The sequence below is a fragment of the Micromys minutus genome, assembly GCF_963924665.1.
Source record: "Micromys minutus genome assembly, chromosome: 4".
Classification (NCBI taxonomy): Eukaryota; Metazoa; Chordata; class Mammalia; order Rodentia; family Muridae; genus Micromys; species Micromys minutus.
In genome coordinates this window covers 30,233,452-30,256,817 of record NC_137973.1, presented here as the reverse complement: position 1 = coordinate 30,256,817, position 23,366 = coordinate 30,233,452, and the positions used below count along the sequence as shown (strand labels likewise).

Sequence of the window (23,366 nt, the reverse complement as noted above, 5' to 3'; positions counted from 1 at the left end):
TGAGGTCCTGGGTTTGCTGGGGGGAAACTGTATGTGTCCTGAACAGAGATTTTTCATCATTATTTCCTAAGTAGACGGTACATATATTCACACTGTGGAGCTCATGTCTGTCACCCCAGAACTTGCGAGTCTAACGTTGGAGAGGATCAGTTCAAGGATAGCATCTACTACTTATTGGAGGACAAGCTTGTTTCAAAAACAAAAACAAAAACAAAAACAAAAAAAAAAAAAAAAAAAAAAACAAAAACGATGCTATTTATGTTGTATTAGGCATACCACAGGCTGGGCATGGGTCACACACACATAGCATGTCCTTTTGTATGAGGTACTTAAATTTTCACAGACTTTTAGATGTGGTAACTGTCCTAGAATCGATCCCATACAGACATTGGGGGATAACTGTACTTTATTTCCCACTGGGACTGGGTCTTCCTGTGCTGCTCTGGGACTTGGGTACACCAGAGCTGTGCCTGTCAAGTGCTGTAGTCACTTTAGTTCCTTACAGATCTGGTTTTATTTTGGGGTTGATTTTGGGTCTCATAGTTTAGGCCAATCTCAAACCTGTTATTTGACTGAGCTTTTCTCCCTTTCTTTCTTTCTTTCTTCCTTCCTTCCTGATACCTTACATCACAGCCCAAGCTGACCTCCAATTTGCAGCCCTCCTGCCTCTCTCCAGAGTGCTGCCATTATAGGCGTGTGCCACTACTCCGAGTCTTGTGCTTGGATCAAAGCCGAGGACTGTCAGTATATGCTGACGATGCTTTCTGCCAACAGACTCTATCCCATCGCTTCAGGATGTGTGGTGTGAGGGAGATTGGGGAAGGGGTGGCTCGTAATGGCACACATGTGGAGGTGGGTGGATAATTTTAGAAAGTTCTCTCCGCCACGAACTTCTGGTAACTAGACTAGCTAGGCAGGCAAGGACTTCACCCGCTGAGCTATCTTGTTCTCCCTCTCCGTCATGTTTTGAGAGAGACTAGCTACAGCACAGAACTCAAGATCCTCTTGCTCCATTTACAGATGTACCCGCACTATTAGGTCTGGAAGAGATTATAAAAAAAAATCCCCTCTTCCTTGTACCTCAGCACTGTGTAGGACACTAGCAACAGCCCATCTTAACTTAAGGTCCTCAAGGAGAAATAAACTGTACCTGGCGAAAAAACTCCAAGCCAAGAGATGTTAAATTCTGAAGGACTTGGCCAACTAGCTTAAACTTAACTGCGTTAAGAGACATTGGGAGGGTCAAAAACCTTGAGGGAAAAATCTCTAAGTCGAATTTATAATGCAAAAGGAAATTGTGTCTAGTAAAAGCTGACCACCAAAGTTGGTATACACAGCCTAAACTAGTGAGACCGGAGGAGTTATTTCGGGATTTCTCTTTCACAAAAAACATTTGCACATTATAGGACTTGAGTCTCTGGACCCTATTATTTCAGATGAGGGAGGAAGCTTAAGGCAGTTACCATCCCAAAGGTAACGATGAAGAGGTAAAAACAATACACTTGGAACTGTTGGCCAAATTGTTCTCAGAACATTCAAGCAACCAGAGAACATACGGCTTATTCAGCTGTGGCGCCTGGTCGGACCTCTAGGAGGCAGCAATGGGAGGTGGCCTGGCGCTGGAGCAGAGCGGAAAGCGTCGACACGCGCCTGCCAAATTCCCTCAAATCCTCCAGCGCAGCCAGCACCCACGAGAGGCTTTAAGTGGCCCTAGCGCCAGTGTGGTGGGTGGGACAAGCGTTCCGGGCCACCCCTCCCTTTGATGCCCAGGATATTGTGCAGCTATCTAGTAATGGACACACATTAGTCGCTCTAGCCCTGGGCTAGCAAGCAGCAGGAACCGCCCTCAGGGACCCAACTGCTGGGGCAAACCCTCGCCTCTTACGGGGCTCATCTTTTGTTGTTCTGCTTTGCAGCCTACCGCTCAAGCAAATTCTCCTAAGCCAAGTTCTCTCTCTAGGACAAGATTTGCTGATGTGAAATTCAAATCACGCAGCAGCTTCGTTTTATTTCTCCAAAAGTTCCCTCTCCCACCCCATATGTAGGCCGTGGAAAGGTGCCTGACCTCTATCCAGAAACGTGCAGAGCACCTTCCCCAGCACCCCCTATCAGTACCCGCTGCTCTCCTGGGCCCCGGCTCATCCCACACACACCAGGTCTTCGCTTGCCTCCTTCAGGAAACCTTTCCTGATTAACCCCGGTGGGACACCCGCCAAGCCGATTGCTCCGGAGAGACTTGGGGGCCCGAGCTGAAGTGGAGGCAGGCTTTCAGGAGCACAGGTACCCAGAGGGCCGGGCGGCCCCGCCCTCCTTCCCTTCCCGCACCGCGAGGAAAGTCAGGCAGCGGCTGGGGGACACGGCTGTATTGGGAAGCGTGGGGGGCTCCTACACAGTAGGAGGAGGCACGTCCCGGCCCCAGGAGGCCCGAGGACTCTACACAGCGCGCGGCTCCAGCCCCGGCCGGCCCGCCCGGGGCCCAGTCCGCGGGAGTCCGGAGCGGCGAGTTAAGGCAGCGTGGTTGGAAGGGAGCGGGGGAGTGGGAGTCGGCCAGGTCCCCTGAAATGCTGGCGCTCCGAGCGGCGAGCTCCTCGCCAAAGGACAGGGGGAAAGACAGTCAATAAATAAACCGAGGCGAGAGGGGGGCCCCGGGAGACTCTCGGAGTCTGGGAAGGCCGGCGGCCTCCAGCGCCTCGACGGGTGCTAGCAGCTTCTGTCAGAAGTTAAAATGGCCGCCGTGCGGGGCGGGCTGCGGCGGGGAGGCGAAGGGCTGCTTGGGCGACAGCGGAGACTTCACGTCCACCCTTTTCAGGGAGCGGCCGCGGTGGCCATCGGGCCGGCCCAGGTATAGGAGGTGCCTCCCGGGCCCCCCGGAGTACCTGGCCGGGCCTCCCGAGGGGACTCGGGTGAGCAGGCCCGGGGGCGCCCGGTGCGTGGGGAACGGCAATCTGCGGCTGCCGCCGACGCCCAGGCGCGGGGCCGGGGCCGAGAGAGCAGGCCGCCCGCCCGGGGCCGCGCGCTTGCCGTCGGGCCGCACGTCGAGCCTCAGCGGCGGCACGCAATCACCGGGCATCGGGCTGGAGTCCACGAACAGGGCGGTGCCGGGCTCCGAGACGGGCGGCCGCGAGGTGAACGGGGCGGAAGCGGGAGGTTCGCTGCCCTTCCTGGGCGGCTGCGGGCCATGCAGGTAGCGCAGCAGTTCCTCCAGAGTGGTCACCTCCACGGCCTGGCCGGGACAGCCAGGGGGCGGTGGCCGCACCAGCACGCGCGGAGCGGGCCCGCCCGCCGCGCTGCAGCCCCGAGAGCGGCCTGGACCCTCCGAGGCGTTGTTCCCGTTCTGGTTCCACTCCCAGGGACCCCCGGAGGCTCGGAGGTGCTTCACGGGCAGCTCGGGCGTGGTCTCCGGGGTGGGCAGGCAGGCCAGCTCCGGTGGGGATCCGCCCTCGGTCGGAGGCAGGAAGGTTGTGTAGAGCTGGGGCGTTTGTGCTGCATCTCCATCCTTGGGCGGAGGCGGGGGCTCAGGACCGCCACCGTGCAGCCGCGCCAGACTGCGAAGGGAGAGGGGGCGCGGCAGCCCCGGGGTCTCGATGTCCTTGCTCCGACGGCGGTTCGCGCGACGACAAGCACAGGACACCAAGAGGCCGGAGACTGAGGCGCCCAAAGCGAAGGCTGCCGCCACACAGGCCAGGAGGAGTGGGATGGGGATGGATCGGGAGGCTGAGGCTGGGGGAAGGTCCCTGCGCACGCCTGCCGACCGAGAAGGGGAGGAGGCTCAGCTTTAGGGTAGGTGGTGCACAGAACGGGCACAGGTGGCCAACAGCAAGTTTTCATGCTGCCTCTCAGCTTCACTCCACACAGTCTCAGGATCCCTAAACACACAGGCTAGAGCACTGGTCTGGGGTACCCCCATACCAGTTGTAGCCTCTGTAGCCATGCCAAGAACAACTGCCAAATTGCCCGTGCAGGACACTGGCTGGGATGTCCAGCTGTGCTGAAGGGAGGTTCCAAACAGGTGTTAGTGGGCATCAAACACCAATCAGTACCCGGCTTAGAACTCTGAGACTCAGCAGTTCCACACTGCAATACTGTCCCTCCCAGGTGACCCCCTTACCCTGAGTGTGAGCTCCAAGAGTGGAAGACTGGGGCCCTGGGTGGGCATCACTGGGGGAACTGGGGGTCTCAGGGGAAGGGCCAGGACCCAGAAGCACTGGTAACAGAGACCAGGTCAGAGCCAGTGAGACGTATGCTCTCCACCCATGATACCACCAAGAGTCCCCACACCCCTTTGGAACCCAGGAGTCTGAATTCCAGTGTCTCATCTGACTGTTCATGGTGCTGGTCTGCTTATAGCCAAAAGGACACTGAGGCCAGAAGACTCACCGTAAGCAGAATCTCCAGGGCCAGACTGACTTCCGGTCGCTCCATCTATGAGACATGAGGGATTGAGAGAGGTAACTGGTACAGATGCTGAGAAAGACAAATGCCCACGCCTGGGATGTTGTCAGTAGCCATCACAGTCATAGGTAACTTCGGCTGTGGCTGCAGCCATCCCTTGTCTTTACCTTGACAGTCACCATGCACCTTGGATTCCTGGTTCCCAGGCAGATCCACATCAGCTCTAGAGGAAAAAGTAGGTGGCTCAGTGTGGCTCTACACTTTGCTATACACTCTCCTCAGGAGACCCAGGGGCTTCTCACTTACCCACCAGGTCCCCTAATATTCACGCAGCCTCTGAGGCGATGCCATCCACAGTACGGATCCAGAGAAGCCAGGCAGCTCCTGGGGAAACGTGAGTTGTGTGAGGCTGCTGCCCCCACCGTTACCCTCCACTCACCCTGTCTTACAAGAGGCTCACCCCCACATATTTCCATCCCATCCATCCCAATCTGCTCCAGACCCTAGGGGCTGCCTACTTCAGATTACCCAAGGTATCCCACCCCCTCCTCCATTTCCTTGCCATCCTCAAGATATGCGTCTTTTTCTGAGCTCCTGCTAGCCCAGGGAGCTGCTCCTCTCACCTCCGACACGCTCCGTGCCGGGCACAGCGGCTGAGAGAGAGGTAGACGATACATCCAGGAAAGGCCACAAAAAGCCTGTGACCCTCAGTGTCCAGCTCCAGCCCTATGATCCGTCGCGCAGCTCGGGGTGACCGCTTCCCGCTGCACCTGTTTTGATGCCGTAAACAATCAGAATGGGGAGAGCGAGGCTGCCTTGTCCCCAAGAGTCGATGGGAAGAAAGAAGTGATGGTGGAGAAGGTGCACAAAACAACTGAGTACAAGCCATGGAGCCACCTCCAACAGTGAAGCCTTCTCACCAAGTCCCTTCCCACCTCAAGCCTCGAGTTCTGCCGAGCCAACACTGGAGTTCCCAACCTACTCCCCCATCACCCACCTGCCCTCACAAAGGACTCACCGGGCATGGCTGTAGGCATCGATCTCTTCCAATATGATAGGCTCAGGTCCCAGAGACTGTCCCCCTGGAGGTAGCACCTTCAGTACTGTCCCGTCATTGGAGCCAAGAAACAGAACTGTAGTATTTCTGTGGGGGCCAGCCATACCATCCACAGCTACCTGGGTCAGTAGAGCCCTGAAGCAACAGTCTTCAGGTGAGGACATGTCCAGTAAAGCACCCTGCTTCCACTCTTACTGCTTCACAGGGCCTCACCCCCAATGGATTCGCCTCATAGACCACACTTGAGAAAAAAGGGCGTGTCTGAGGGCAGGGGCGGTGATTACCTGCTCGTCAGAGTGAGGAGGGGCTGATGGGTGGCAGGTGGCACAGCGGGATCCAGCAGTGGGTGTGCCTTGATGAAGAGCAGGACATCATCAGGTAGGTCTTGAGAGGAGGAGAACAAAGCAGCTGCACCCACACCTGCACAGGACCCTGGCCTGGTGGGCACATGGAAAGGGGCAGCCTTAGGGCAGAGAACTGATGTTAAGCTATGTTTCCCCCAACCCCGTGCTCTCCAACATGGCAGATTACCTTTACCCCACTGCAAGCAGACACACTTGCACCATTTCTTCCCTCCCCTGCTGCAGCTCCTTAATCCAGCCCATGCCTGTCTTTGGGCCACAGTGACCTCCTTACAACCCAACATTAAGAGTAGGAATTGCTTCTTCCCCCAAAAGCCACTCCATACTCGGTACCTGGGTGAGGGGACCTTGTCCTCAGACACAGGAGTCCAGGCCCCATCCAGACTCCTCTGCTCCTTGAACTTGCCCCCAAATCCACGTTCAATATCATCTAGGTAGAAGGCGCAAACCGCAGACCCAGGAATGCTGAGGGAGCCAGAAAAGATGCAAGGTAGATGTTGACAGGGACTGCACAGCTCCTGCCGTGTAAGAAGTGATGGCTGCCCCTTGTGCACCAAGGCAGAGGCGAGTCCGGTGGGAGGGGCAGCAAACTGGCCTTGCTCAGAGCTCCTCCTCAGTAGGCATTAAAAGGGAGTCTGGGTAGTGAGGGAGGGGTGGTTCTAGATCACATAATCACCTGGTACCAACCTATTGGTCTGAGTAGTGAAGACCCCGAAGAGAGCGGAGCGGCCATGCAGGTTCACAGGCCCAGTTAAGGACTGTAAGACATCAAAGTAGAAGGTAGAGTCCCCGGGGACAGAGCAGTTGAGCCTCAGCTTAAGGAAGGATGTCCAGTGGCGATCCAAGGCCCGAGGTGAGCCACCCATGTCACGTTTACACACTCGGGCGACCCGGGAAAACTGCACCTGGCAAAAGACAGTGAGAGCCACAAGTCAGCTGGTTGAAACGCATGGTTTGATTTAAGAGCTCCAAGAGACAAATCAGGGTCACAGCAAGAAAAAGAAATGATATAGCAGGTCCCTCTGGTCAAGGTAAGAGCTGGAGATACAGAGTTGTGTTGGTGAGGAGTCAAGATTCCAAGGAATTTGTTTTCAAGATTAGGGCCAAGAACTTTACTCAAGACCCAGAAGAACTGTCTAGCAATCCAACCTTGGTACCCAGCTCCTTACCCTCCCCAAGCGGGCATCCTCCACAGAGACTTCTCGGAAGAAGAAGTAGACATGCTCTTCATGCTCCAAAGCATAGACAAAGTGTGGCTCTACGGTAGGGAGTGACAGGAAAGAGCATCCATACCTGCCCAGACTCGTGCCCCACACAGTCCTGGTGTACCCCCTCCAAGGCTGAGCCCAGGATGTCTGACCTCGAAGCCACTTGGAGTCATACTTTGCAGAACGGAGTGGGGGCTGAGGTCCAAGGCTTCTGTAAACGACAGCATCACTGGCCTGGAAATCTGCTGCTGTGGCTGAGTACAAACTGCCCTCTGGTGAGATGAGGGGAGTGAGGTCACAGAAAGCGCAGGATCTGCAGCTTGTCTCCTACTGGTGTACCCATTCATCTGCCTAGGCCTGGTCCCAGCCCCTACCTCAACCCTCCACTCAAGGACATGGGGGAGAGACCAAGGTGGAAGAGGAACTCCCTCCACCACATGCCTGCCTCTCACATGCCCGGGTGCACACCTGCAAAGATGGCCACAGTGGACTGGGTGGCATCAAAGGGGCATCGAGCTTGCCCAGTCAGCTCCTCACCCTCCTGTTGCAGAGATGTTATCTGGGGACAGAAGAAGCAGGTTCCTTGAGGTTCTAGAGTCTGGCCCCACAGCTCACAGACAGCCACTTCTTCCAGCCCTCTGCACTCCAGGATCCTGCGCCATGCCCATTCCCGTCCCCCATGCCCATCTCTTCCCATCAAACTGAAAGCTTATTTTGGATTCTCCTCCCAGTCCTCTTCCTCTGTACCCCATAACTGCGGCACATAGGGCTGAAGGAATTTGTTCCACAGGCAAGGAGTGTCTTCGAGTCCCAGGGAACAAGAACACGGATGTAGTTGTAGCATTCGTCCTAGGGAACCCAAAATTCTAGGTCAGTGACAGGGCTGGAGCTGAAGTTAGAGGTCACAGGAAGTAAAGACTCTTAATCTAGTGAGAGCAATGTGGCTCAGTCTCATGCTGCTGACTGTTGTTTAGCTTTCAGCAAGCTCTCTGGTCTCCCTGAACCTCCCTTTTCTTTTTCCTGGGATATGTAAGGGAACTAACAAGGATGAATTTCCTTCCCTTTGTCTGGGCTGGGATGGAAAGGAAGTAAGAAATAGTCATGGTGGCGCACTACCTGAAGGCAGTCCTTGCCTTCCCTCCAATTACACTCCACTCCTCACCGTCAGCTTTCCCCGGACAGCACAATTCTCCATATCTTGGCTCCTCCATGTCAAAAACTACAGGAAGAAGAGATATCATGTGGCAACCTGGACCCCTCCTCACTCCTTTTTAGGTGGTTTTTCAGTCCCCGGACCCATTACACCTTTCCCAGCTTTGACTCCCTGCCTGCACCTCCTCGCATACAGCCCCTCACCTTGTTGGGCACCAGCCCCTCCCCTTCTTCTTGGGCTTGAAGATCGAAGGAGAAAACGTGATCCCTGAAGGGTAGGTAAGGAGGGATCAGAGCTGAGCAGAGGCACCCTGCCTGAGCTCCTTAGCCCCTCCTTACCCATGTTCACCAGCTCAGGGCCAAGCCACACAAAGTTCCTGCTCCCTAGCCTCCCCCTTACTCCATGCCTTGGCATTTGTTTTCTGGGTCCAACATGTCCATGTCCCATGGCTTGTGCACCTGCATGTGTCCCCTGCAAGATGCTGCAGTGGCCATGCAGGTCCCATGTCTGCCCAGGAGCATGCATGTCTGCCCCACAACGGTGCCTCGGCCATTTTACCGGGCAGCCACAAGCAAGGTCCGGTTCAAGGTCAGGAATCTCTGAAAGTCCAGCCCAAGTTCCACAGCCACAGCATCATCCTCCAGACCCCGGAACCAGGATGATGGAGAGAAACCTGGAGGGTACAGTGGTGTACTGAGGGTGGCAGCTGAGATAATCCACACTTCTACCAGATGGAACCCAGCCACAAGGAGAGGCCCCAGATCTACTAAAAACTGTTCCAGTAGCTAGGCATAATGGTGCACACTAGCACTGGGGGAGGCTGAGGCAGGAGGACTGCTGAGTGTTAAAGCCAGCCTTGGTTACATAGCAAGTACAAGGTAAGATGCTATCTCAAATAAGGAAGGAAGGAAATCGAGAGAGAGAGAGAGAGAGAGAGAGAGAGAGAGAGAGAGAGAGAGAGAGAGAGGGAGGGAGGGAGAGAGGACACTGAAATGGCTCTGAGGTTAGAAATACTTAGACACTTGCAGCCAACCCTGATTATGAAGTTCACAGAGTGGAGGCAGAGAACCAACTCCCAAGTTGTCTTTTAGTCTCCACTCACACACCATACATGTGCACTCCCCCAATAAAAACTGCTAAAAACCCACCAACAGCGCTTAATTTTCACCAGGTACTGTGTGAATCACTTGAACGACTTACCTTTCTTAATATATTAACTTTATGGGTAGGAGCTCAGCTTGCCCCATTCCGAGGCTGAGTGCATTGAGGGATTAACATGACTACCACGCAGGCAGCAGAGTCTGATTCCAGAGCTGAGCCCAATCCCTTCTTAGGACCACCTTTGTTTCAGAGAGTTCTTTCAAGGGGCTGGAGATGTCTTAGTGGTTAAGAGCATGGTTCAGAGGTTCAGAGTTTGATTCCCAGCACCCACATCAGGTGGCTCACCACCACTTCTAGCTCCAACTCCAGGCAACCCGCCTCCTCTGGACTCCTTGAGATTAAAACATTCCACTCTGCAAACCAGCTCCATAAGCAGGGAGGTAAATAACTAAAAAAAAAAGCTTCAACCAGACTCAGTAGGACCCCTCCCTGCCAGAGTTAATAATAAAAGCTCCAAGTCCCCCCTCAGAGTAAGTAAAGTGGAGCTGCAAAGAAGACTCTCAGAGGAGGGGGAAAGCAAAGACCAGCTGCTTGGAGGAGACCAGCTGAGGTGCCTGGGAAGGTCTCCCTCCTTTAGGTGAGCTGCCTGCAGGCTGTGCAGTGTGTTCCCAGGTCCAGCTTGTGTAAGCTGTTGCCCGTGCTCGAGTGGGCTTTGCTGATGCAGTTTGAGTTTTGAGTCTCTGAGTCATTTTTGCTTCTGTAAGTAACCCCTCACCCAAATTCCTGTAAGTATTCCCAGTAAAACTATTTGGTTCAAGATGGACTTTGGTGGTATCCATACCTCCCTATCTTGGTTCAGGAGATGTGTTTTGTCTCCCCAGGAAAATTTTTGACACACAACAGCTCCTACACACACATACTCATACGTAATCAAAGCATCTGTTTCTCCTACTCTTCTTGGAGACTCTCTCAAGACTTTTCAACACTTTGCCCTTGTGTCCACCCTGTCTGGGCATAAAAGCTTCAGATATTGGTGTTTATGGGAGAACCCAGAGTTCACAGATGATTTAACAGAACGTGCTGAGAACAGCATCAGATGTAGCGTTTGCGAGTCTTATCTGACCCCCAACAGTTACTCCTAGTAGCCCAACTGAAATTAATCAAAACACAACATCTATAACATAGGCCTGAACAGATGAGGATTTTTCTCTGAGTAGGTTCATGGTTTCTGTTATACTGAGACCTAGGCTCTCTCTGGTGGGCAGAGAAGTAAGGGTTTTGGGAACCACTGACCTGGCACAGGACTCCACTTTGTAGCTAAGAATAACACACAAACATAAAGTGCTTAATTTGGGCCAGACAGTGTTCTCAGACTGTGCCTCATTCGAGTTACAACTATCACCTCACTTAATCTCTGAGTAACCCCATGAGGCCCGGCACTATGATTGCTATCTTCCTTTTACTGATGTGGAAACTGAGGCTAAGAAAGGTTAGAGAGCTTTAACCACGGTCACACAGCTAGTGAGCAGCTGAGCAGAGGTTTATACCTGCCATGGTTTGGTCTGGCATTCCTTATGCTTGTATTGAGACAGGGTCTTGCTATGTAATCCCAGCTGGCCTGGAACTCACTACAGAGCTCAGGCTGGCCTCAAACTCCCAAGTGCTGGGACTGTGAGCATGCACCATCATGTTCAGCTAGAGGTCACATTTTTAGCCGCCTAGCAACACTACCTCTGAGTGAAGAAACAAAGCCCAGGGATGAGAAACATGTGGTTCCAGCTCATTCCACCTGTTTGTTCCTCTTTGCTTGGCTATTCTCTTAGCTTCCTTAAAACTGAAAACATCCCGATTCCCGACTCCTTGCCTCCTCTGACATAGGGGTCTCATTCTCCACTTGCACCCCCCCCAGAGGATAAAGTGGGTGGGGCACTCACCTTGTAGGTCAGAGGTCAACAGAGGGATGGGGTCCTGGGGAAAGGCAGCCTGGGCTTGGGGGAGTGACAGCAACAACAGCAGCAGGAAGGGCATGGAGTGGGGGGCACGGGGCATCCTGTGCGGGGCAGCTCAAGCCCCAGGGAGTACCCCCTCACCCATATGCTGGCCCTGAAGTGGGGAGACAGAAAAGTGGGGGAAGGGACTAAGTTCTCTCTACCCTGGTTGCAGGCAGACTCCTCCCCAGGTCTATCCCCAGAAGACCCTGTGAGGTGGGGCAAAGAGCCATCTCTGCTTCACTCCCAGCCAGCTGTCACTGTCACTCAAGGCCCTTCCCTCTCCAACTGGCCCAAACTGGTTGGTGTGACCCCAGGTAAGGACAGAACAAATCCTCTGCCCCTCCCAGCCTTTCCTCCTTTCTCCCGCCTAGGTCTGGGACATTCAGTAGGTGACACCTCCTGGCCCCCTAGTGCTAACCCCTTCTCAGCTATAATTAGACACTGAAGCCTTAAACTTATAAATAGTGACTCCTTGGCACTAGGAGGAGGAAGAGGGCATCAAGTCTGCTCTGCCCTCCCCTCACAGACCCCCACAGCACCCTGGGAGTAATGTGGGCACTGCGCCCAGGCAAGGCAGCTGTGCGGCAGCCATGGTCCTGTCTAAGGCTGAGAAAGAACAGAAGGAGAGGAACAAACAGCCTGGGGGTCACTGACCCAGCCTTAGCTCCTACTTCAGGGGCTGTTCCCATTGCTGAGGAAGAAGCTGGGCAGGAGGGAATATGGTATTCATGGAGGGGCTGTCTTAGCCAAAAATGAATCTGCATCAAAGCCAGATCAGAGGCTAAATTTAGCTCTGGCTGCAGCTGTCTCCTCGACCACTGGGCCCCCTCCCAGCCTGGAGCCCCCTGTTGCCTCCCTGGCTCCTAAGAACCAATGCATGTTCTCAACGTGGGGAGAGAAGAGCAGACCCACCCCCTATGCTGAGTGAAGGAGAGAAAGGACGGGTGAGAAGAAATGGCTGAACGTGCCCGTGCCCCGCTTTCCCCTTCTTCCCTCATCAGGCTGCCTCTGAAATTGAAATATAAATAATTCAATGACAGGCAGTTGTAGCCCAAAGTCCAAGAAAAGATGGATATGGTGAAAGGAACAGTGAGACAGGTCTCCTTCCCACCCAGCAGCCTCCCCCCATCCAGCTGACCCTGACTAGACCCACTGTAGGAGGTGCATACCAGCTTCCTGCCTTCCCTTGAAATTGAAGTGAGGGGCTGAAGAGGCTCCATTAATCAGGTCAGGGAGCTAGGAGTCCTTTCTTTTGTGACAGATCACACAAGCCTTAGTTGTCCATTTCAAGTCTTCTAAAGGAGAAACTCTGGGCTTACAGGGCAAGCCCCCTTCCATCTCTCCAATAATTTCACTCTTGGAGCCAGGACCCAAGTGTCCACCCAAGCCCAATCTAGCGTCACTGGTGGGGTGGTTGACGTCAGGTGGGGCCCCAAGAGAGCCAGAGAAAGGGGCAGGGTAGAAACACCTAATGATGATCCCCCCTTTCCCCAGAGGCAGAGCACTTAGCTACCTAAAGACCCCTCCCTTGAAAGGCCAAGTCTTCCTCCCTCCCCCAACCCATGTTTCCGGATGTTGGTTCTCCCAGAAGAGAAAGGGACACAGCTTGTCTCCTATGCTCTCCTACCTGCCCTCAAGTTGCCCTGGGCAACTGCTATCTTCACCCTGGAAACAACTTTGGTCTCTGGCTAGTGGGGAGAAGAGCCAGACCCTCTTCCTGAACCCTGGCGGAGGTTCCCTCTATCCCCTGTGTTTAGGAGTTGTTGCCCTTTCCTTACCTGAGGTGGTGGGTTCTGTGGGGATGAAGAGGGATAGGGCCCTCTGATCTAAAGGAGGAAGGACAAAAGAAGAAGGGAAAAGACTAAATCACATCTCCCTTACCACATCCTTTAAAAGTAAATGTGCAAATTCTGGGGAAAGCTGTTGAAGCCAGTGTCAGGGAGATGCTACTGGGGGAGTGCATTTTGTTTGGTTACAAAATGAGGGCGGCTTTGCACCGGAAGATAAGAGGGTAGCTTTCGGCCTTTAACCAGAAACTCCTGGAACTGTAGGACTAACCTTGGGGAAGGGATTGTCTGGGAGTTACAGGGTCTGATGACCACTCCCACGTTAAAACCTTCAGACTTCAACAGCCTTCCTGCAAAAGCTCCCAAGCTAGGGACAATAGAGGCTAATTTGCATCTAATTTGCATGCTCTTCATTTCCAAGCTAAAGGCTCTGATAGCAAGTACCCTCATCCCCTATTTCCTCAGAGAGCAAACAGTGCTTCCCCACTACCTAATCTCTCACACTAAGGACCCCCAACACACGCTCACTTTCAGCTGGGTTAGTCCAGCCTCTAAAAACACTTGGTTGGCCTTTTCCTTGGCCCACTAGACTCGAGTATGATACATCTTTAAGAGGGCTTCCCATAGCTGTTTGGGGGAGCAACATCTGGGTGGCTCCCATCCAATCCCTGGCCTGGGGACAGGCATGCTGTGACCTGGAGAAATCCCAAGGAGAGACCTGGCCATTCTTTCTCCTTTTAGGTCCTCCCCTTGACCGAAAGATGAAACAGCCAGCCCCTTCTTTCCTCTTAGCCAGACAACCACCTCAGGGGAGTGGCCGAGGTCATAGCCGGTGTCTAAAGGAGCAGGGGAAGGAATAAGGAGGCAGGCCGGGGACAATAGCAGGAAGCCATAGACATGGTTGCCCATCCCTGCCCACCTTCCTCAGGAGGCTCAGAGGGTGCACCGAGCCTCTAATCTTTTTACCCTATCCTTCGGTCTCAGTCCCAGGCTTTGTACTTAACCTCCCTCCCACCCACCCCCAACGTGGATAAACCAGGTGTCTGGAGCTTCCAGTGCGCTTAGCGTGAGATGGGCCTGGGGCCAGGGGCTCGACGTGTCTCCCCCTCACTGGATCCCGGGCTCCGAGGAGGGGCGAGTAGCAGCGTCTGGGCCGGGACCGGGTCCCAGAGCCACGTTAGCGGGAGGAGGGGCTGGAGGGGCCTGCAGGCGCAGATTAAGTGGGAATGAGATCTGGGTTTGGGGGACGGAGGCGGGTCTCCCAGACTAGGAAAACAGGGCTAGAGACTGGAACAGCCGAGGGCGGGCCCTAGGCCCGCGCGGAGCGGGTAGGTGAGCTAGGATGCTGTCGCCAGGCCCGCTCTCCTCCGTGGGAGACCAGTCTAACAAAGCCCCGGCAGAAAGAGGTGAAGCGTGGAGGTGGGCGCAGGGAACGTTGCTTCTCCCCGGTCCCGCTCCTGGACTCTTTGCCCAAGCTGACCCATCCCCCTAGGAGTGTTCAGGCTCCAGCCTGCACAAGGACAAGGAAGCAACCCCGACACCGAAGTCCAGTATGACTTGTCCCCCTTCCAATCCTTGCAGAGGTGTCGAGGTCTACTTCTCCACAGGTCTTGGAGCCTCAGTTTCCCGAGGGAGGGGCAAGGTGCTGGGGCTTACCACCCTCTGCATTGTGCGCGCCTCAAAAAAAAAAAAAAAAAAAAAAACCCTACCCCTTCCATGACCCCCAATCTTGCGGGACGCGACTACGACCGGTCGGAAAAGAAGCCTACACCCTGCGCCCATCAGTGCAGCTGGGCTCGGCCACCGTCCCCTCCTCCTCCACGCACCCTAACTCTGCCAGGCACAAGGCGCGCTGGACCCACTCAGGTTCCTGTAACACTCAGAAGCTTGACACCCCCCCCCCCTTGCGGCGCTCCTGTCCCTCCCTGCAGCTACATCCCTACCCCAAGGTACTTGCTCCGTGATCCGGGTCAGCAAGGTCCAGGGAGCAGCAGCAGGCGGCCCCTAGCTCCGCGCCGGGCAGAGTTCGCAATCCGTGGTTGGGGCTCTGGCAAGATGCGACGAGCGTCCTGTCTGAACCGTGCTTACATTTAGGCTCCAGGGCGCTGTCGTGTTACGAGAGCCTTGGGTCCGAGTAGGAGCACCTATTCCCGCCGTAGATCGGTGGAGGAAAACAATGCGACCGCCCGGGGCTCTGGGCTCGGCCCCAGGCGCCCCGCCCGCCTCCCAACTCGGCCCGCCTCCGGGCCGCCTCTCTGTCCTGCCGCCCAATGGGATACTAAGCGGTGAGCTAGACACCGCCTTCTCAGCACCTCTTCACCAATAGTACTACAGAAAGGAGGGGCGCCGAGCGCACGGTCCACCCAGAGCTAAACCGACAGGGTGAGCAAGAGACCAGAGTCAGGCATGAGACAGATAGACCCACGGACAGTCGCTGAGACAAGGATATAAGACACTCGCACACAGACAGGTTGGTAGAGAAGAGGTCCCGGACAGAAGTGTCACAAACATGAAGGAAGACAGTCCGAGAAGAGAGACAGGAAACCAGGGGCCCTCGGCTGGGCTGGGCTGGGCTGTCAGAGCCTGCGCGATCATTCCTCACTTCCATCAACGACTTAGGCGACCCGCTCTCTAGGGAGTCTCCCTCCTTGTCCCTCTGCATTGTCCTTCCTAAGCTTCTGCCTGTGTCTCTTCTGCATCCCCGTGTGCTTTCTCTAGTTCATGTTCATCCTAACCCCAATAAGAAGGCCTGCTTGTAGTTTAGGAGGCCCGAGAAACGAAAAGTATCCTCCGGCTTATCTTGTGCCCATCATCTCCTCCCTACTGACCTCTACAGTCTGAATAGGTCAGCCCTAAACCACCATGCCAGGAACTGAAAAGTCTGAAAGCTAGACGCTGGCTGTCAGGAGACAGATGGTCGACAAAAGAAGACAGGTAGGAGAACCAAAGCTCAAAGCCAGGTGGAGACCAAGACGAATTGATTCAGAGAAATACAGACATCAAAGGGAGAGAGTGAACTGCTACTCTGACCCCATAGATGTGAGATTAGTGTGTCCCACTTCCTCGAAAAGCTCTTGAACGTCCCTCCAAACGGCAAAACTGCTCCTTGTCCCCAAAGCTGAGGGACCCCCAATAAAGGGCCTTTCATTTGGGGAATGTCAGTGAAGAGGAAGAAGGCTACTTCAGACAATACTGCTTAGCTTCCACCTTGGTGTTGCCTGCTAAGATTTTTCCTTGCGTGGGGCTGGGACAAAGGATGTTTTCAAAATTCCCTGGAATGTAGGTGCCTGGGAGACAATTGACATTCTAAGACGTTGTTGTCTGAGTGGGTACTTCTACCCACGGCTTGGTCTCTGGATTAGAGGAAGAAAAGTGTTGAGTTACCAATTTCTACACCAGCCTTAACCGAATGGGAAGGGGGTCCAAATAGAATAGATACATAGCCAAACAAACTGCATCCTGCAATAAGATTCACAACAGACTTGGACAATGAGAGACAAGACAAACCCCTAGATAAACAGAATGAGAAAGGAATAATACCTATGCGTGATTAACTGCTGAGGGATCCTGGATCCAAAGTGATTTAGCAGACAGTAAAATTAGGAAGCATAGACCAAAAAAAGAAGAAGAAGAAGGCATAATGAGGAAAAGGACTTGTTTTAAAAAGCCTAGAGGCCTAAGATCAATTCCCAGAAACCATGGTGGAAGGATAGAACCAACTCTCAAAAATTGTCTTTGACCTCCACACACCTCACACACATAAGCCACAATGATAATAAATAAAAACTAAATAAGAAATAACAAGGCGGGAGCCGCGGGTTACCGTGCAGACATGGCCAAGTCCAAGAACCACACCACCCACAACCAGTCCCGCAAACAGCACAGGAATGGCATCAAGAAACCCCGGTCACAAAGATACGAATCTCTTAAGGGGGTTGATCCCAAGTTCCTGAGGAACATGTGCTTTGCCAAGAAGCACAGAAAGAAAGGCCTGAAGAAGATGCAGGCCAGCACTGCAAAGGCACATGCACAGAGGCCATCAAGGTCCTTGTGAAGCCTGAGGCCATCAAGCCCAAGATGCCAAAGGGCCCCGGACACAAACTCAGCCGTCTGGCTTTCATCGCTCACCCCAAGCTTGGGAAGAGGATTCAAAGCTACATGGCCAAGGGTCTCAGGCTCTGCCAACCTAAGCCCAAGGTTCAAACCAAGGCAGAGGCCACAGTCCAGCTAAGACCCAGGTTTCGGCTCCAGCTCAGGCTCCCAAAGGTGCCCAGGCCCCTGTGAAGGCCCCATAGAGAAGGCTCCTGCCAGTGTGAAGACAGACAGACGGACTGCCGTGACACCCACCTACACACTATTGCAGATGACCAGTGTCCTATGCTGTTTTTACAAATAAACATGAGACAAGAAAAAAAAAATAACAAGGACAGGCATTGTGGCTTATGCCTTTAATCCCACCCAGCACTTGGTAGGCAGAGGCAGCGGATCTCTGAGTTTAAGGCCAGTCTGGTCTACATTTAAGAGCACCAGGACAGCCAGGGCTACACAGAGAAACCCTGTCTTGAAGGGGTGTGGAGAATAAGAATTAAAGAATGTCCTAAAGGTTGTAAAGAAGTTTTAGGAGAAAGATACATAACATGTAGAGTTTTAAATGTTTCCATGGGACTTGGATATTCATTGAAATATGAACTTACTTGATAGGTTAGTATATATGGATTAAAACATAATTCCTTAAAGTTTTAAGAACGATCAAACCTCAGTTCAATGAACTTTGTATTAAACAACTCAAGCACAGTTTACCGTGGCCTATTATCCCACACTTGGAAATATGACTTTCATGGATCAGAGAGATGGCTCAGTGGGTAAAGGCATCTACTGTCAAACCTTACAAACTGAGTTCAATCCCTGGGATCCACGTAGTGAAAAAAAAAGAACCAGTTCCCTCAGGTTGAGCTCTGACTGATACAAATGTGCTACATTACACAGGCGCGCTCGCACGCATACACACACACACACACACACACATACACACACACACACAGAGGAAGAGTTGAAGGAATGTAGGTCTGGTTGTCCTAGAACTCATTATGTTTTGTACACACAACATTTTTTAAATCTAAATAAATTACAAAAAAAAAAAAAAAAATTAAAGCAATACCAAAAGCTGGTGTTGAACTCGGAGATTCACTTGCCTCTGTTTCCCGAGTGCTGGGATTAAAATCGAGCGTCACCACGCCCAGCTATGATAAGACATTTTACAAGAAAGATAATGACCACCAAGTTGGGGGGTGTCTGGCTCAGTTGATAGGGTGCATGCACAAAGCCCTGGGTTCACAAAATAACTCAATAAGGCCCAACAAATCAAAATAAAAACACTCATACACATAACATTTTTAAAAACCTAAATAAATGTCAAAAAGTTTTCAAAAGCAACACTCCAAGAGCTAAATGTGACAAAACTATGTAGAACTCCCTTTCTGCAGGTGGGGTCCAGCAGAGGGGTTCAAGGCCAACCTGTGCCCCTCTTGGTGTCTCCAAGAGAAGATAATGGATACATTTTAATTACTTCAGTCAGTGCGGGATAAGAAACCCAAGGCCCCAATGATATGCTAATTAAACATTCTAACACTGACTCTTATTTCCAGTCTGTTGTAGATATTTTATCTTGAGGGACCGGGAACTTTGACGGGAGTCTGCCGGACGAAAGGAGAAAATGTTCCTAAAAAAGACAATGTTTAAACAAAAGCTTCCACTTGGTAAGCATGGTGCCTGAAGTGTAGATAACAAAAGCGCTGTGTGGCTCATGTGTGCAAAAGATACTGGTTCTGAGTGAGGGGACAGAAAGAGAAACCTGGTTCCAGAAGGCCTGGGGCACTAAGCTGGGCTGGGTAAAACTGTTTGGAAGGAATGGGATCTGTTTTAAGTGCTTTAGTAAAGGGTCTTGTTCTTTATTGTTGTTGTTACAAAAGAAGTCAGTGGGGCTGTGAGAGGGCCCTGTGAGTAAGATGGCTGCTCTCCCAGAGGTCCAATTCCCAGCAACCATGTGGTTGCTCATTACCATCTGTGATGGGTACTAGCTTTCAGATATACATGTAGACAGAGCATTCATATGAATAAAGAAATCTTAGATAAAGACAGAATAGGGAGGGAGGGAGGGAAGGAAGGAGGAAGAGAGAGAGAGAGAGAGAGAGAGAGAGAGAGAGAGAGAGAGAGAGAGAGAGGGTTAAGAGTGCTGCTGCTCTTTCAGAGGAGGACTGGATTGGATTTCAGTTTCCAGCACTTGTGTGGCAGTGTACAACATCTGTAATTCCAGTTCCAGAGGATCTAATGCCTTCCTCTGACCTCTGTGGGCACTGGGCATGCACAGGGCTGCACATACATTGAAGGTAAAACATTAATCCACATAAAACAAAACACATACTTTTATTTTGAAACAGGATTTTTCTATGTAGCTTTGGCTATCCTAGAACTCACCTATGTGAACCAGACCGGCTTCAAACTCAGAGAGATCTGCCTGCCAGACTCCATGTGAATGCCTAGAACAACTTCTAGCAGTTGGTTCTTTCCATCCACCTTACTGAGGGAGGGTCTCTCTTGTTTCTGATGCTGTGCGGTGAGGTCCAGGCTAGACAGCTTATGAGCTTACAGGGTTCTCCTGCCTCCAGCCCTCAGCTGCCTTGGGAGGATTGGCTCCAGTTTGACCATCTCTACATCCTGAGTTTTACCTGAGCCTTGGGAGCTTGGACCATCAGGAAGAAGATCGTGTGGCTAGCAGATCTCTTCTCAGTCATCTATTTATTTTCGTTTGTAAAGGAGCCTCACACACCCCGCCTCCCCACACTGATGACCTTGAACTCCCAACCCTCCTGCCTCCATTTACTGTGCCAGACCTGTAGCTATTAATTGTTAACACATTTGTTGAATAAATTTGTACTTTTTTTTCTACTTAGGAACATAATTCTACATCTTTAAATTCATTTTCTTTTACTTAATTGGCATGTCTCAATTCTTTGCTCAAGGTGACCCCGAATTCCTAGGCAGGTTTAAACTAGGGTCGTGGCGTTGTATACAGCATCCATCCTTTGGAAACTGTTTTATTCACTGAAATTACAATTTTGGTGATAGGGCACTGAGACAGGTCCTTACTCTGTAGCCCTGGGTGGCCCAATGCTTTCTCTATGTAGACCAGGCTAGCCTCAAGCCTCCTCAATCTTCCTGTCTCAGCCTTCTGAGGGCTGGGGTTAGGTTATATGTGCATTGTTCCAAATTTAACACTGATAATAATTATTGGAAGAGAGACTCTGGCCCAGAACTTTTGATATTCCTGTTGCCGCCTTAAAGTACTGGGATTATAGGACTAATGTCACCATCTGAGCACTTCTTTATTTTTTTATATTTATTTGATGTGTATGTTTTGCCGGCATGTGTGCCTATGTAGCAGATGCATGCAGTACCTGTGAGGGTCAGAAGAGGGCGCTAGATTCCGTGAAACTAAAGTTATAGATGGGTGGGGTGTGAGTGATGGGAACTGAACCAAGGTTTTTGAGCAACAGCCCATTCTTTATTTTTAATCCTTTCCTTTTATTTTTGTTTGTTCATTTGTTTGGTTGTTGTTTTGTTATGATAGGTTCTCACTATGTAGCCCTGGCTATGCTAGAGCTCACTGTGTAGACCAGGCTAGCCTTGAACTCAGAGAGATTTGCCTGCCTCTGTCCCCCAAGTGTTGGGATAAAAGCGTATACCACTATACCTGGCTTTTCATTTTCATTGACATCTTTCCTTCAGTCAGTCAGTCAGTCAGTCAGTCTGTCTGTCTGTCTGTCTGTCTGTCTCTGTCTCTCTCTCTCTGTGTGTGTGTGTGTGTGTGTCTTCCAATATCTCTCATGAAATTTTAACACTTGCATGAGATCCCTGCATTTTGGAGGGAGAGGCAGGAGAATCAGAAATTCAAGACTAGCCTGGGCAACATGAGGCCAGTGTTTAAAAATATACATCAAAGCAGGGTAGGGTAGCTCATTCCTGTAATTAGAGTATTTAGGAGGCTGAGATAGGCAGGAGGACTGCTGGGAGTTTGGGGGCAGCCTAGGCTATGATGTGAGATCCAGTTTCAATACAAATAAGGGCTGGGACTGCAGGTCAGGCCTGAAGGACTGCCCAGAAAGCTCGAAGCACCAGGTTCAATCCTTAACACGGACGAGAAAAGCGGTCAGGATTGCAGATGGCCATCATGGTGATTGTCTATGAGCTGACAGGGAGAACCATGAGCTCGAAGGCAGAGCAGATCAAAACCAGAAGGGACCCAAAGTTCCAAACTTTCTCTTGGTTCTTATCCACATTTGGTGTGTGACTTCTAGAGTCATACGTCCTTGCTGTGTTGTTCTCTGGATGATCATTAATCCTGAGTCATTCTTCTCTTTGCTTCTACCAGTCTCTGGAGATTATCATCAGGGCTGCCAGTCACTCCCCTGGTCACAATCAGCTTGTGAGCCTTTATCCTTTTGTCCCCTCCATGGCATTTGACCCCACTGACCTCTCTCTCTTTCCTGGAAGTTCTCTCCTCTGTGACCTCAGAGGGTTCTTTTTCTCATGACAGAGACAAGTGGCTTAATAAATATTTCTCAAATCTGTGAATGGCTTCCCCAACCTTTATTTAGTGTGGGTGGTCCCTGAGGTCACATTTTCAGGCGCCCCCTTTTGCTGTGCATTCTCTCCAACAGAGATAATCCCCACCCCCGGTTACAAGGACAGTATGTGATACAGAACAAGAATCCCCACACAGATCATGACTCGTGGGGTCTGATCATCTTACTTTTAGTTTGTATTCACCATGACACGCCTTTGTTCCCTGCAGTCCGAAGACAGAGGCAGGTGGATCTCTGTGAGTTCAAAGCCAGCCTGGTGTGAGACTGTCTTAAAACACCTAACTTAATGAAAACAGGAAATTTTTGCCCTTCCCATCCTCCGTCATGGAACAGGGTCAGGTTGAAAGGAAGACCTGTACAGGGACTTCGTATCCACAAGCACAGTCTCAAAGTCTGTGTGTGGGAAAGCAGAGGCACACTGGCCTCTGCAGCCACCGCCAGACGCCAAAGCTGGAGACACCAGCAGGTCCTTTGGCATCAGGATAAATGAAAAGACCAGTGATGGCTGCACCGAGGGAGATGAAATCCTGGAGAAAGCTCTGAAGGAGCTGAATTAGGGAAAAACAAACTTCTCAGAGGCCGAAAACTTCAGGTGTTGGAGGCCATGAGCACACTCAGCATCAAAACAACCCAAGCATTGGGATCTAGGGCCAGGGTTTCTGTGCGGGGCTGGGTATGCCAGGTTTCAGCATCACAGGCCAGAACGCAGGACAGGTTTCACTGGAACCAAACAGAGCCAGCAAAGAGGCCGCGTGCTGGTACAACAGAAGTATGATGAGTTTCTGGCAAATACATTCAATCCAGAGGCCAATAAAGAAATGTAATAAATGAATAAAAACAGGAAGTTTGGTTTAAAAACAAAAAACTCAGAGTCTCACTGTCCACCGGCCCAGAACTCACTATACCATTTGTCTCTACGTAGCCACACTGACCTTATATTCAAAGCAGCCCTTCCTCAGCATTCAGAATGCTAAGCATACATTTGTGAGCCACCACCCTCAGCAGGAAGCCTGTCTCTTGTCTTCTTTACCCCCAGCACTCAGTTATAATGTCTGGCAAGCAACAAGCAGAGGAATAAGTAAATGCATCAAAGATTAAAAGGAACATGGCGGGTGGGGTAGATTAAAAGCTGTGCACTGGGTCCAGCTCTGTCAAGCTAAGTTCCCTCCTGACTGATGAGAGAATTGACCCAGCACTATGCCGAACCTCAGCTAGGCTGCGGACAGGCAGTAATGGATTCCATACTTAGCATATGGTAAGCTCTGAGTTTAAGGCTAGCCTGAGCTACATACAGACAGACACAAATCAAATGATGGGTTCTACTCTTTGTTCCATCTGCTGCCCTCTTGCAGCATATTTAATAAACTCCTTTACTTTAAACGTTTCAAAATTAAGTACTAGACAGTGACTCACAACTTAAATCCTAACACTTGGAAGACAGGCAAATTGTTCTCTGTGAGTTTGAGGTCAGCTTGGTCTACAAAGCCAGGGCTACAGAGAAACCCTGTCTTGACAAAACCAAACTAAATTAATAATAATAATAATAATAATAATAATAATAATAACAAAAGGATATAATAATTTAATTTTGTTTTTGAAACTGGTAGACCAGGATAGCCTTAACTCATAATCAATCGACCTCTACCTCTGGAATTCAGGGATAAAGTTATGGA

The 23,366-nt window shown here is 51.5% G+C and overlaps 1 protein-coding gene and 1 pseudogene across 10 annotated transcripts; one reads left to right on the top strand and one right to left on the bottom strand.

Annotated features, from left to right (window-relative positions):
- Positions 1-1,982: 1,982 nt before the first annotated feature.
- On the bottom strand, positions 1,983-15,244 carry SEMA6C (semaphorin 6C). Of its 9 annotated transcripts, none has more exons than XM_080915223.1 (21): positions 14,995-15,243; positions 13,043-13,090; positions 12,434-12,559; positions 11,208-11,376; positions 8,731-8,845; positions 8,376-8,439; positions 8,182-8,238; positions 7,767-7,868; positions 7,488-7,578; positions 7,172-7,291; positions 6,981-7,069; positions 6,499-6,716; positions 6,145-6,276; positions 5,734-5,886; positions 5,411-5,584; positions 5,016-5,162; positions 4,699-4,776; positions 4,560-4,615; positions 4,378-4,422; positions 4,109-4,204; positions 1,983-3,744 (listed from the first exon to the last, which is right to left on the bottom strand). In XM_080915223.1, the coding sequence occupies exons 4-21, from the start codon at positions 11,320-11,322 to the stop codon at positions 2,714-2,716; spliced, it is 2,883 nt and encodes a 960-aa protein (XP_080771349.1). In that variant the 5' UTR covers positions 11,323-11,376; positions 12,434-12,559; positions 13,043-13,090; positions 14,995-15,243; the 3' UTR covers positions 1,983-2,713. The 9 variants fall into 9 exon arrangements, with proteins under 9 accessions (XP_080771349.1, XP_080771348.1, XP_080771352.1 ...); XM_080915222.1 differs by lacking the exon at positions 12,434-12,559 and adding an exon at positions 12,177-12,272; XM_080915226.1 differs by having other exon boundaries at positions 15,005-15,243.
- A 1,639-nt stretch (positions 15,245-16,883) lies between these two features.
- Positions 16,884-17,346, top strand: LOC308420298 (large ribosomal subunit protein eL29-like; annotated as a pseudogene). The gene has a single exon. The product of its transcript is annotated as a large ribosomal subunit protein eL29-like (transcript).
- Positions 17,347-23,366: the final 6,020 nt, after the last annotated feature.

Bases quoted from the DNA above. Each gene is read 5' to 3' on its own strand.
- SEMA6C (XM_080915223.1), bottom strand. From the start codon at position 11,322: ATGCCCCGTGCCCCCCACTCCATGCCCTTCCTGCTGCTGTTGTTGCTG. The intron at 7,292-7,487 runs GTGTGCACCCGG...TCATCTCACCAG, and splicing joins CACTGTGGCCATCTTTGCAG to AGGGCAGTTTGTACTCAGCC. The intron at 6,717-6,980 runs GTAAGGAGCTGG...GTCTTTTGCCAG, and splicing joins AGGATGCCCGCTTGGGGAGG to GTGCAGTTTTCCCGGGTCGC.